Source organism: the organism of the source record quoted next, unplaced genomic scaffold (genome assembly GCF_019419815.1).
Source record: "Pyrus x bretschneideri cultivar Hongxiangsu unplaced genomic scaffold, Pyrus_bretschneideri_v1 Contig23, whole genome shotgun sequence".
In the NCBI taxonomy this organism is placed as follows: Eukaryota; Viridiplantae; Streptophyta; class Magnoliopsida; order Rosales; family Rosaceae; genus Pyrus; species Pyrus x bretschneideri.
In genome coordinates, this window is record NW_025999535.1 from 1,712,442 (window position 1) to 1,723,890 (window position 11,449).

Genomic DNA, 11,449 nt, shown 5'->3' on the forward strand with positions numbered 1-11,449 from the left:
TTCAATCTAAATCCTCATGATACTTTTCTAAACCCAAATGGTTTAATGTAGTTGTAGGACACACCTAGTTTTCTAGCTCTAGAAATGGACATGGATTTGACAAAACAGAGACAGAAATTACATGCACGCACTATAACCTACAAACCCTAGCTTATGGATAACACCGTAATATTCGCACGCGGCTGATCGCAACTCCGTGCCATGACGAGTAACGAAGGACGCTAGCTGCTGGCGTTCGTAGCTAGTTTTTCCAACCGCAAGTCTGGAACAACTTACAAGTCTGTCATCTCTTACCGCCTAGAAGAGGCTCCCGTGGAGACCCTGAAAACCTCACCGAATGTCCATCATCTTCTGCAGACTTCTTCGGGGTTTGCCCGTGCTTACTTAGAGCGCCCTGAAGGATAACGAGTACATAATTAGACAAAACAACTTCTAACTTCAGAACAGCCATACAAATGACACACAGCTTGTTACTCAATCCAAAATACGTAATCGGGGAAGAAGCAAAAAAGTTTGATACTTCTATCACTATTTGTAACTTCTTCTTAAAGCATGAGGAATGCGCATCACGAGAACAAGGACTTGGAAGAGCTTCGCGGATACTTTTACATAAACTCTGTTGAACTACAGCGAGATGCATGTTTGAAAATCACAGATTTGGTGAAAGCTTCAGTTACTGGAAAAGCTTGTGCTTTTTAAGATATATTGGTTGACAACCTCATGTTCCAATGACTTAGCGAAAGACTGACAAGTAAATGATGTTAACTTACTACAAGCAACTTCCGAGTTGATGGAGCTCGTGCCATGGATGAAGCAGCTGCTGCAGCAGCCACACGTATCCTATACAAATCACACATTCCAATTTAATCAAGGAGCTTGACTGAGAGAGAGAGAGAGAGAGAGAGAGAGAGAGAGAGAGTTGAGATCCCATCGTACCTCCTATGTACATCGATATATACATCTGTCTCATCTACAATTTCCTCCTGCATTGAAAAGAGGATTAGGAAAATTCATCATTCAACAGAGCGCACGTGAAAAGAAATAGTATTGGCATTCTTGTTGTCGTTGAACACATAATATTACACTGACTGAACCACATAAATTGAACTTAAGGGTAGGAGATTGATCGAAGCAGAGCATACTTGCAGAAGTTCTTCAAAAACATCCTCTAGGGTGATGATTCCTATGACCTCCCCGTCTTCAATGTCCTCTGATGAATTTTGATTTGTAGCACCATTCGGTTGAACAGTTGGCTTGTTTGTCAGAGACTTTGGAGCTTTATCTATGTCGAGAGCAACACTCCCTGATTTGTCATCTTGCTTGATTGGCAAGGACGCAGCTAGTTGAGATTTTAACTGTGCCAGTTTATCCTCCTTGAAATTCTCTACGTCAGGAATTGTCAGAAGGTTGCTCTTTCCTTTGCTCTTCACTACAGCTGCCAGGTGACTGCTTCCTTTTTGAAACTCGTTAAGTATATCATAAAGCGGCATATCTGCTGGAACCCTGGGAAATCCATGCATAATTATTTAAGGTTTTCCCACATACAACAGAAGTAGATATATACATAAAGGATAACATGGAGAAAGAAGTGACGCACCTAGGCATTCTTCGAATCGAAACAGCACTGACTGGAATCTCTGCTTCTGCTCGTACTGTGAGAAGACTTTTCACCTAAGTCCATTACAAAATAAATGAATAACTATAAAAATGACTTGCGAATCCTACAATCAGCTGTGACATACCAATTCTACAATTAACTGTTATCAATGGTAGGAAATCAACGGCCAGAAGTTTTCACTCACCAGAAGGAGGCCGATAATGTTTTTCGGATTTTCAGAATAGATGGGGACTCGACTATGACCTCGCGCAAGAATTTTCCCAATTGCTTCCCTGAGGAAACAAATATCAGTTTAAAAATGAATCTTTCCCTCTACAACAGAAAACAAAAAGAAGACCAACACCCATCTCAATTACTACCAGATGATCCTCATAAGTTCTTGTCAATACCTAGTTTCTACTCTATTCTGCTCAATATAGCAGCAGATACTGTTGTACTTTTATGCGCAAACAGAAGTGAATTCTAACAAAATACCAACATCAATGTCGTAGGTGAAAAGTAAAACAAACAATCTCAAATTAACATAAAAGATTTATAGTGGTTTGGCGTAAAGCGTACATCCACGAGCGAAGCACGGCAAGAAATTTCACTAAACAAACAGAGATTACAAAAGAGTATTTAAACTCTCACAACCCAAATCCCACAATTACAAACCCTAAACCAAACGGGTAGAGAACCCAAAACTAACGGAGAAAATTCTCCCAAATTGCTCTCTAACTCACAAACTCACAAATTGACTCTCACTAAATTGCCACACGAATGAGCCACATCAGAATACACTAACCCTAAGGTTCTATTTATAGTGCATAGGACTTAGGTTACAATAAGATTCCTAACAGGAAGTAAATCCAAATCCTAATCAAATAGGTAATTAACAAAATCTCTCCACCAAGGAAACCAACTAAGAAGTCAAAATCCAAACCCAAATAGGACACCAAAACCAAATAGGTAATACAAACCTAATTTTTTACATCATCCTAATTTTGAGCCGTAAAACCCAACAATCTCCACCTCGGCGAGAAATTAGCAAACTTCCAAATCAAATACAAACTTTAAATTTGGGATACCAAAATACAAATGCAAACGTGCACCAAATTCTTTCGAAACTGATCTCCACCTAGAATCAAAAAATCCAAAAGTCTTCAAACTTGAAATTTCCTCCAACGCCTTCTCCAACAAATTCCATTACGGAAACTAGCAAATACGAAACAAAATCCAAGCAAAACCTTGAACATATAAACAAAAAGTGCGAATTGAAGAGCTTGAGTACCAAGCTCCACCTCCTCACATAACCTTTAGAGGAGTTCAGAACAATGATCTTCTGCAATGTTTGCATCAACACTAGCAAAAGACTTATCAAACGACTTCTTTTTGCCCTTGAGTTTAGGGCAATCTACTTTCCAATGACCTTCCTTATAACAATAGCTACAAGTGTTCTTTCCAAGTTTGCTCCTTTCCTTATTCCTTCCTTGAACTACCAAAGCTCCATCTTGTGTGACAGGCACTTTATTCTTTAGCTCTTTAGAATTCAAAGCGACTTTAACATCTTCCAAACTAAGACTTTCTCTAGTGTTCATACGAAGGAGATAAAGAACACAACAAAGTTATCGCATAATCCTCATCACTAATTTGGTCGTCCACACTTTTCAAATCCATCATAAGTTTACTGAATTCATCAACATGCTTATGAATTGACGTACCTTCATCCATACGAAGAGTATGCAAACTTTTCTTCAAATACAACCGTTTAGCAAGAGATTTGGTCAAATACAAACTCTCCAATTTTAGCCACAAATCGGGTGCAGATTTGAGGCTACCAACTTCACGCAAGACTTCATTCGATAAAGTCAACATGAAGTGCCCGTTCCATAATGTCTTCTTTTTCTTCATCAGTCCACGAATTTGGCAAAGCCTTCACACCCTTTAGCGTTTTTAAAAGCCCTTATTGAACTAACAAAGCATGCATCTTCAATTGCCAAATACCAAAGTCATTGCCGTCGAACTTTTCATTATCAACTTTCACCGACGACACAGAAGGCTTCATAGTGACTACCAAGCAAAGCCCAAGCCGAAACCTGGCTCTGATACCACTTCTTGTACTTTTATGCGAAACGTAAGTGAATTCTAACAAAGTACCAATATCAATGTCGTAGGTGAAAACTAAAACAATCTCAAACTAACACAATAGATTTACGTTGTTCGGCATAAAACCTACATCCACAAGCGAAGCACGGCGAGAAATTTCACCAAACAAACGAAGATTACAAAAGATAATTTAAACTCGCACAACCCAAATCCCACAATTACAAACCCTAAACCAAACGAGTAGAGGACCCAAAACTAACGGAGAAGATTTTCCCAAATTGCTCTCTAACTCACAAACTCACAAATTGACTCTCACTAAATTGCCACACGAATAGCCACATCAAAATACACTAACCCTAACGTCCTATTTATAGTGCATAGGACTTAGGTTACAATAAGATTCCTAATAGGAAGTAAATCCAAATCCTAATCAAATAGGTAATTAACAAAATCTCTCCACCAAGGAAACCAACTAAGAAGCCAAAATCCAAACCCAAATAGGACACCAAAACCAAACAAGTGACACAAACCTAATTTTTTGCATCATCCTAATTTTGAGCCGTAAAACCCAACAGATACAACAAAAAAAAGTACGATCTAGAGATGTAACTGCTATTTCAATATAACCACACAAAAGAGAGCACAAAATAAAGAATACGTAGAAGAGTCCAAGGCAAACACACCAGTCTAAGTTTGAATTAACATCCAAGGAAAATGTTGATTCAATAGGTGTCATAGCCTCCTCTGCGGTCTGGACATCAAAAGAAACTTTACTATTATGAATCCTTCAAAGAATAGAGAAAATGCAACACGCAGACGTGGATTGTGATGTTATCTCAATACTTAGAAGGCATGCAGAAGCTGAAAATTGCAACTAAAATCAAACACCCAGGAAGACAAGGACCAAAATAGATTGGGTACCAGTATCAGAAATACAGCAAGAAGATCAAGAATGCACATAGAAAGCGAGAAAATTGTATATATTATAGAACTGAGGACATGTACATGAAGTAACACTAGAAATTTTATGGAAATGCCCTTATATTGTCAACTTATCTTCCCTCAAATTGCTCTGTAATGTCTCATAAATTTCCTGTGTCATATGCTGCAACGACAAATGCAAAGCTTAAATACATCTGAAGAAATTGGGTACCTTTTCAGTTAAATCTAGGGCTCCACTGATAATCGTTGTCTCATCATGTGTGAGTTCACCTCCCTTACCAGCCTAAAATGGATAGAAATAGCAAGTCAAGGAAAACAGAAAACAATCTGAATTCGGCACAACTGTAACTGTTCTGGAATTTTCAGCAGCCATTCACAAATCATAAAGTCACATTCAACGCCCAGAACTAGTTGCATCATTTATCACTACCGTTGTTCAACAAAATAAATTAGTAGTTAGGAAAAAACTTTGGACATATGAAAGTAATGTCGTACACACTTCCAATCTAAGCAGCTTACCTCTTGGCCATGAATAGAGACTAGGGCCTTCAATTGAGCCCGCCTAAACAAATCATCACTATGTCCAAGTACCTTATCAAGAACCTGAAACCATGGGTTACATCTACAAGCTATAACATCAATTTCCGAATCTGAAACGTATTGGACTTCCGTCCATACTATGTTTTACTAAAATAGGAAACATACTTTATGATCCAAATATGAAAATTATAACAAGCATAGTATTAAAACGTCACTGGTGCCGAAGAAGAACTTGTCTCAGTGTTGATGTGATATCTTAAATGTCTCATAGCCGCAAAAAGCAATTTACTAAGCAGATGACTGAGCTATAAACTAAAAAAGACAATAACTTGAAAAGAAAATTAAATTCAGTGATCCAGTACAAACGATAATTACATACCCTTCCAATTGGGTATGCAATCGGATAACAAATGGCCATCAGAATGCGGACAAGCCAAACGAAATTGGCACCAACCGAAAGCCCATATCTTGAGCAAATAGATTGCGGAATAATCTAGTCCAACATGGAAAAGCACAGGTCAGTCACAGTCCCATAACTTCATTTAACACTAACCTATCCAACTGCATTTCAATAATAAATAATAACTCGGAAAATGCCGTACCTCCCCGAATAACAGAACAAAAGTTACAGACAGCACAACAGCAACAACTGGGTGAAAGAGTTTATCAAGGTATAAAGGAAGCGCCTGCACAACCAAAATTCAACACAAGACAAGTAAATTAAACATTTTCATATCTTTTTTTTTTTTGGTAACAACAATTAACATGTTCATATCAATGTTCAGCATCACAACCGCATCAATTGTGGTTAGATGAGTGTGATTTAATCCGTCTATTTCACAAATCTTGAAATTTAAACTTATCTAACGAAAATCAATGTTTAATCTATTACACAAATCTCGAAATTCAAAGTTTGTTGGCATCAATAAATTGTCAAAAGTACCTCCATGGCACAAGCATTACAGAGAAGCAACGTGACCAAAAGTTGGTGCTGCTTTTGCACAACAGGTAGTATCTTAGCTGCGCACAGAGACGGATCAACATCAAACCACTAAAATTAATCGCATAATTAATCTTAATTAAGTATAAATAAACACCAATTCCTTAATCAAATATCAATTTTCCAAAAAACCGACCGGCTTGCTTCTTCTCAGTGGGGCTACCGCTGCGCTGGAGGATTTCGAGGTCGACGAGGTTGAGTGACATCAACCCCAAGGTAAGGCCGGACATGATCCCGGCGAAGAGGACGAGCAGGCACGAGACGCCGGCGTAGAGATACCACGACCCCGTCCCGAACGGAATGTCGTCAGACGTCATCACCAGGTCCTTGGCACCGTTCCACGACATCATTTTCGCCGTCGTATTCGGCGGCGAGATTAGGGCGCTGGTTTGGGCGGTCGGCGGAAGCGGCATCGGGAAGGAGTGAGAGAGTGGCACGCCGTTTTTTGGAGTGTCCTGACTCGTCGCAGTGCGGGAAGGTGATGAGGACGTTGACGATGCGCACGATGTAAACGTGGAGAGTGGAGTCGTAAAGGATCTACGGTCGAGATTCTGCCAAATGCGGATCCGGGAGATCTGTTTTTTTTTTTCATCCGGAGGAAAAGCAAAAGTGTAAATTGTACGCCTTTAATTAAATTAGAGTGATGATTCATTAATTAAAAATTTATTATTATTGATCTCTCAACTTATTAAAACATGTAATTATGGTCATTTTCGTCAACTTTGTCAGAATTTTATCAAAACAAGTTATATTGGAAAAATCATTGCTACAATTGGGTTAAAGTTGAGAGACAATTTCTCCAGTTGGATTAAAGTTAATGGACCATTTCTCCAGTTGTATTAAAGTTCAGGGACCATTGATAATAAATTTTTAGTTGAAGGATTATAGTTGCATGTTTTGATGAATTGAAATATCAATGGTAATGAATTTTTAATTAAGATATCATTGCTCCAATTGAGTTAAAATTGAAAGACTATTGCTACAATTTACTCAATTTGAGGAAGACATAAAAAAAAAATAAACGATTTGAATTGACTGGGGTCCTAAAAAGTGAAAACTCTGTATAAAATAACGTCCACGAATCCAAACCCATTATATACATATTCTCAAATGAGCACATTGACTTTTACTCAAGTTGCAATTTGTTACTAAACAACAAAGAACTTAATATGGTCTAGTGTTGTTTTTCTTCATTTATATCTATACGTGAAAAATATAAATTAAAATTTTATAGATGACGAGTTTGATATCAATTTATATTTTTTAGAACACAATTAAAAAATTTTCCTAACCATGATAATATATAGGGTAAATTACATTTTCATACCTCAGGTTTGGGCTCTATTTCAATTCCTTACAACATCTTCAAAACATTTCATTTTCATACCTTAAGTCCTATTTTATTTCAAAATAATACATCCGTTACATTTTCCATACATGGATCCGTTAAGTGCTGACGTGGCTGCCATATATATGCCACGTGGCAAAAAAAATTTAAAAACCTGAATTTTCTCAAAAAAAAAAAAAAAAACCCATTATCTAGAAGAAGAAGAAGGAGGAAAAAAAAAAAAAAACCCAAATCTAGTTACCCACCCGCAACAAGAAGAAGAAGAAGAAAAAAAAAAAAAAATATATATATATATATATATATATATATCTGCAACCCATTTTGTCCCCACCCCCTGCAAGAAGAAGAAAAAGAAGAAAAAGAAGAAGAGGAGGAAGAGGGATTTTGGGGTGACTCGGGTGGGATTTTGGGGTGGGTGATGATGGATGGGAGAAGGGGACGGGTTTCTTTTTTCTTTTTTCTATTTTTGAAAATTGAGGTTTAAAGAAAAGAAAAAAAAATTGTCACGTGGCATATATGTGGCAGCCACGTCAGCACTTAACGGATCCATAGATGAAAAATGTAATGGATTTATTATTTTGAAATAAAATAGTACTTAAGGTATGAAAGTGAAATGTTTTGAAGATATTGTAAGGAATTAAAATAGGCCCCAAACCTGAGCTATGGAAATGTAATTTATCTTAAATATATATATTAATAGACTTTATATGGGCCAAGCAGCCAAGCCCAAGGTAATTCAAATGGACCAGCTTCCAAGCCCAAATCCATAAAACAGTCATACAGTTCAAGCCCAATTCAACTTTGTAGCTTTGCAAGCCCAATTTGATATTTGCTTCTCTCTCCTCTCACTCTTACAGTGTCCAGTGACTGAGTCAGCTCGGTCTCCGATTCCGGCTATGCTCTCCAAAACCCGACCAATCTCCTCCTATATGCGCACCCGCAAGCCCGCTCTCACACCCAGCACGCACCCAGCAACCCACCTCCAATCCCAATCAATCTCCAGCCTCAAAGTCGTCTGGCGCAAGGACCAGAAGCTCGACCGGGCAATCGAAAACGACAAGCCGTACAAGCTCTGAGCCCGCGTCGTCAAGGAGGTGCACAACGAACCGGGTCGGGTGATCCCGCTCCGGTACGTCGAAAAACGGCGCGAAAGGCTGCGGCTCAACATCAAAGTCAAGACCTTTCTTAGCAGAAACCCAGGTTTGTTCGATGTTTACTATGATAGAATTAAACCCAAATCGGAACCGGCTCAGTTTCTTCGATTTAGCGATAGATTAAGGATGTTTCTGCAGGAGGAAGAGAGGATTTTTAAGGAAAATGAGCCGTTGATTGTGTCTAAATTGTGTAAATTGCTGATGATGTGCAAGGATAGGGTTGTTAGTGTTGATAAATTGGTTCATGTGAAGAGGGAATTCGGGTTTCCGAACGATTTCTTGGTTAGCTTGGTGCCCAAGTATCCGCAGTATTTTCGGATACTTGGGTGCCCCGGAGAGGAGAATTGTTATCTGGAATTGGTTTCGTGGAACCCCGAGTTTGCGAAATCAATGATTGAGAGGAGGGCAGAAGAGGAGTCGAATTTGACAGGGATTCGGGTTCGGCCGAATTTTGACTATAGGCTGCCATCAGGGTTTTTCTTGAAGAAGGAAATGAGAGAGTGGGTTAGGGATTGGGTGGAAATGGATTATATTTCTCCGTATGAAGATGCGTCGAAATTGGATCAAGCTTCGCGGGAAATGGAGAAGAGGACCGTTGGAGTTTTTCATGAACTGTTATCGTTGTCTTTATTAAGAGGATTCCTGTGCCGATATTGGGGAAATTTAGTGATGAGTATAGGTTTTCGAATGCGTTCTCGAATGTGTGCACAAGGCATGCTGGGATATTCTATCTGTCGTTGAAGGGAGGGATTAAGACGGCGGTGCTGAGGGAAGCGTACAAGGATGATCAGTTGATTGACCGAGATCCACTGCTTGAGATAAAGGACAAGTTTGCGGAGCTATTGGAGGAGGGATGGAGGGAGAGATGAGAGCATTTGGGGTTGCAAAGGGAAGAGGTTGAGAAGAACAAGGAAATAATGGCTATGAGGAACGAAGAATAGGACAAGTGCATGGTTGGTGATCAAGAAGCGGTGAAATTTGCAACTAGATGACAGGTAATGAGGAATTAGTTCTTAATCATATGTATTGACATTGAGCTGCAAATAGTGTTGAAAGTATTGGATGATCTCGGTTGTGAGGGATTGTTGTTTTTAATTAACCAATTTCGTCTCAAATATTGTAGTGATTCTTGGTGTACCTGAATATCTTTGATGGAGGATGGAACTGCTTTTTTTGCGTGCCATATTAAATTTGTGTTTGTTTTTATTCGATTCTACAACAGTTCATGAAAATGGAAATTATTGACGGAAGCACTATGACATTTTGGGATGCATGCTCGCCTATGTGATGCGACATTGTCATGGATTTGTAATCATGCACAATGTGTTTCTCACATTCAGTTCCATCCCAACACTTACTGTATTCGCAATATCACACAATTTTAGCAAATATTGATCTTGTATTGTGCAGGCAAAGTGCAACTAAGTATTGATGTATTAATGCTGGCGATTGATTTATTAGACAATGAACACATTCCGACTTCTAAAGGGAATATCCACTGAAAATGGTTATGATGAATTTGCTTCTGTTTAGAGCATCAGTTAGTTTATACCGCGTTGGAAGTGAATGCTATTCTATTTACCAATGGTAACTGAATTCATCTCTTTTTAGCTTTCCTATTCTGCATTTCTGTATAGCCTTCGGTAATGAACCGGAAGTTCTACCTCCCTCAATCTTCATTTGAGCTTTAGCTGTAACCGTTTCATTTCTTTGAACAATCCTGGAAACGGGGCATGCATCGAATTCATGTGTATTTCATTATCTCTATGTTGCGACCAGACAGGATGGTAGTGTTTGTAATGTCTGCTAAATTGACAGGGAAATGACACTTATAATGTAATTTCTGTTCTTGCAGTTTGGTAGGAGCAAGGTCGGTTGTGGAAACACTATTTGGGAGAGTTTGCATGTCACCTAACGCAAACAGAGTCATCACACCAAATGAATGGGAACCTAAACCTCATTCCCTCGGTAATCTCCATTACTTTTTTAATTAGTCTTTTATTTATAATTATTACCCACAAAGAGAGCCTAACAACTAAGAAAACAAGAAGCTTGTGAAACCACAACAGTGTATAAATAGACGAATTAGCCGAAGAAGAAGATAGCTGAAATGGTCATGGAGAGAGTCAGGATTCTTACTTTAACCTTGTTTGCAGCTTCCTTGCTCTTCCTGCCGAAGATGAAGGCGCAGCATGTGTTCCCGCCTGCGCGCCCTCTCTGTGCATCGCAATTTGTGCTTGCTAACTATGCTTGCTCGATGCTCCCCTTTACTCCGACGCCCCCACCAACACCCCCCTCCCCTCCCCCTTCGCCCCCCGATGATGATGAAGGACAGGAAGAGGAACATGGCCGGGGCCATGGACACGGTCACGGACATGGACACAACCACGGACATAGACGTGTCCATCACAGGCACAGTCATCATGATCATCAACCCATTCCTGCAGAGGATAACTGTTGTAAGTGGTTGACCCAGCTGGACAATCAATGTGTGTGTGAGCTGCTGGTTCACCTGCCTAACTTCCTCATTAGGCCTGCTCATGCGTACACCGTGGTTGTCGGAGAAACTTGCACCATTAGCTACACGTGCGGAACTCCGATCAGGATCAAGATATGATGAATAAAGCATATTTACTTGCTCATCAGCGTACGGAAAATTAATTTATTTGCACTCCTTGCTTATATTTGGTTTTATATGATGTTTTCGTGGTATGACTGTAATACTTAAAATTTAAAATCTTGTTAAAATTTGGCGTTGTTTA

General features: G+C 39.2%; 3 protein-coding genes across 3 annotated transcripts; 2 read left to right on the top strand and 1 right to left on the bottom strand.

Moving 5' to 3' along the window:
- On the bottom strand, positions 1-6,640 carry LOC103939347 (DUF21 domain-containing protein At4g14240). Its single transcript, XM_009349434.3, has 13 exons — positions 6,322-6,640; positions 6,129-6,205; positions 5,788-5,871; positions 5,565-5,678; positions 5,165-5,248; positions 4,857-4,928; positions 4,387-4,454; positions 1,803-1,890; positions 1,598-1,671; positions 1,143-1,503; positions 937-983; positions 771-840; positions 1-394 (listed from the first exon to the last, which is right to left on the bottom strand). Exons 1-13 carry the CDS (start codon positions 6,596-6,598, stop codon positions 284-286), a joined length of 1,527 nt encoding a protein of 508 aa, XP_009347709.2. The 5' UTR covers positions 6,599-6,640; the 3' UTR covers positions 1-283.
- Positions 6,641-8,429: 1,789 nt separating this feature from the next.
- Positions 8,430-9,643, top strand: LOC103939356 (protein WHAT'S THIS FACTOR 1 homolog, chloroplastic). Its single transcript, XM_009349444.3, is given in 2 exon segments — positions 8,430-9,315; positions 9,318-9,643. Coding segments are annotated over 2 exon segments (1,197 nt in total). The 3' UTR covers positions 9,629-9,643.
- Positions 9,543-11,449, top strand: LOC125478082 (annexin B11). Its single transcript, XM_048585852.1, has 3 exons — positions 9,543-9,682; positions 10,543-10,655; positions 10,844-11,449. Exons 2-3 carry the CDS (start codon positions 10,592-10,594, stop codon positions 11,302-11,304), a joined length of 525 nt encoding a protein of 174 aa, XP_048441809.1. The 5' UTR covers positions 9,543-9,682; positions 10,543-10,591; the 3' UTR covers positions 11,305-11,449.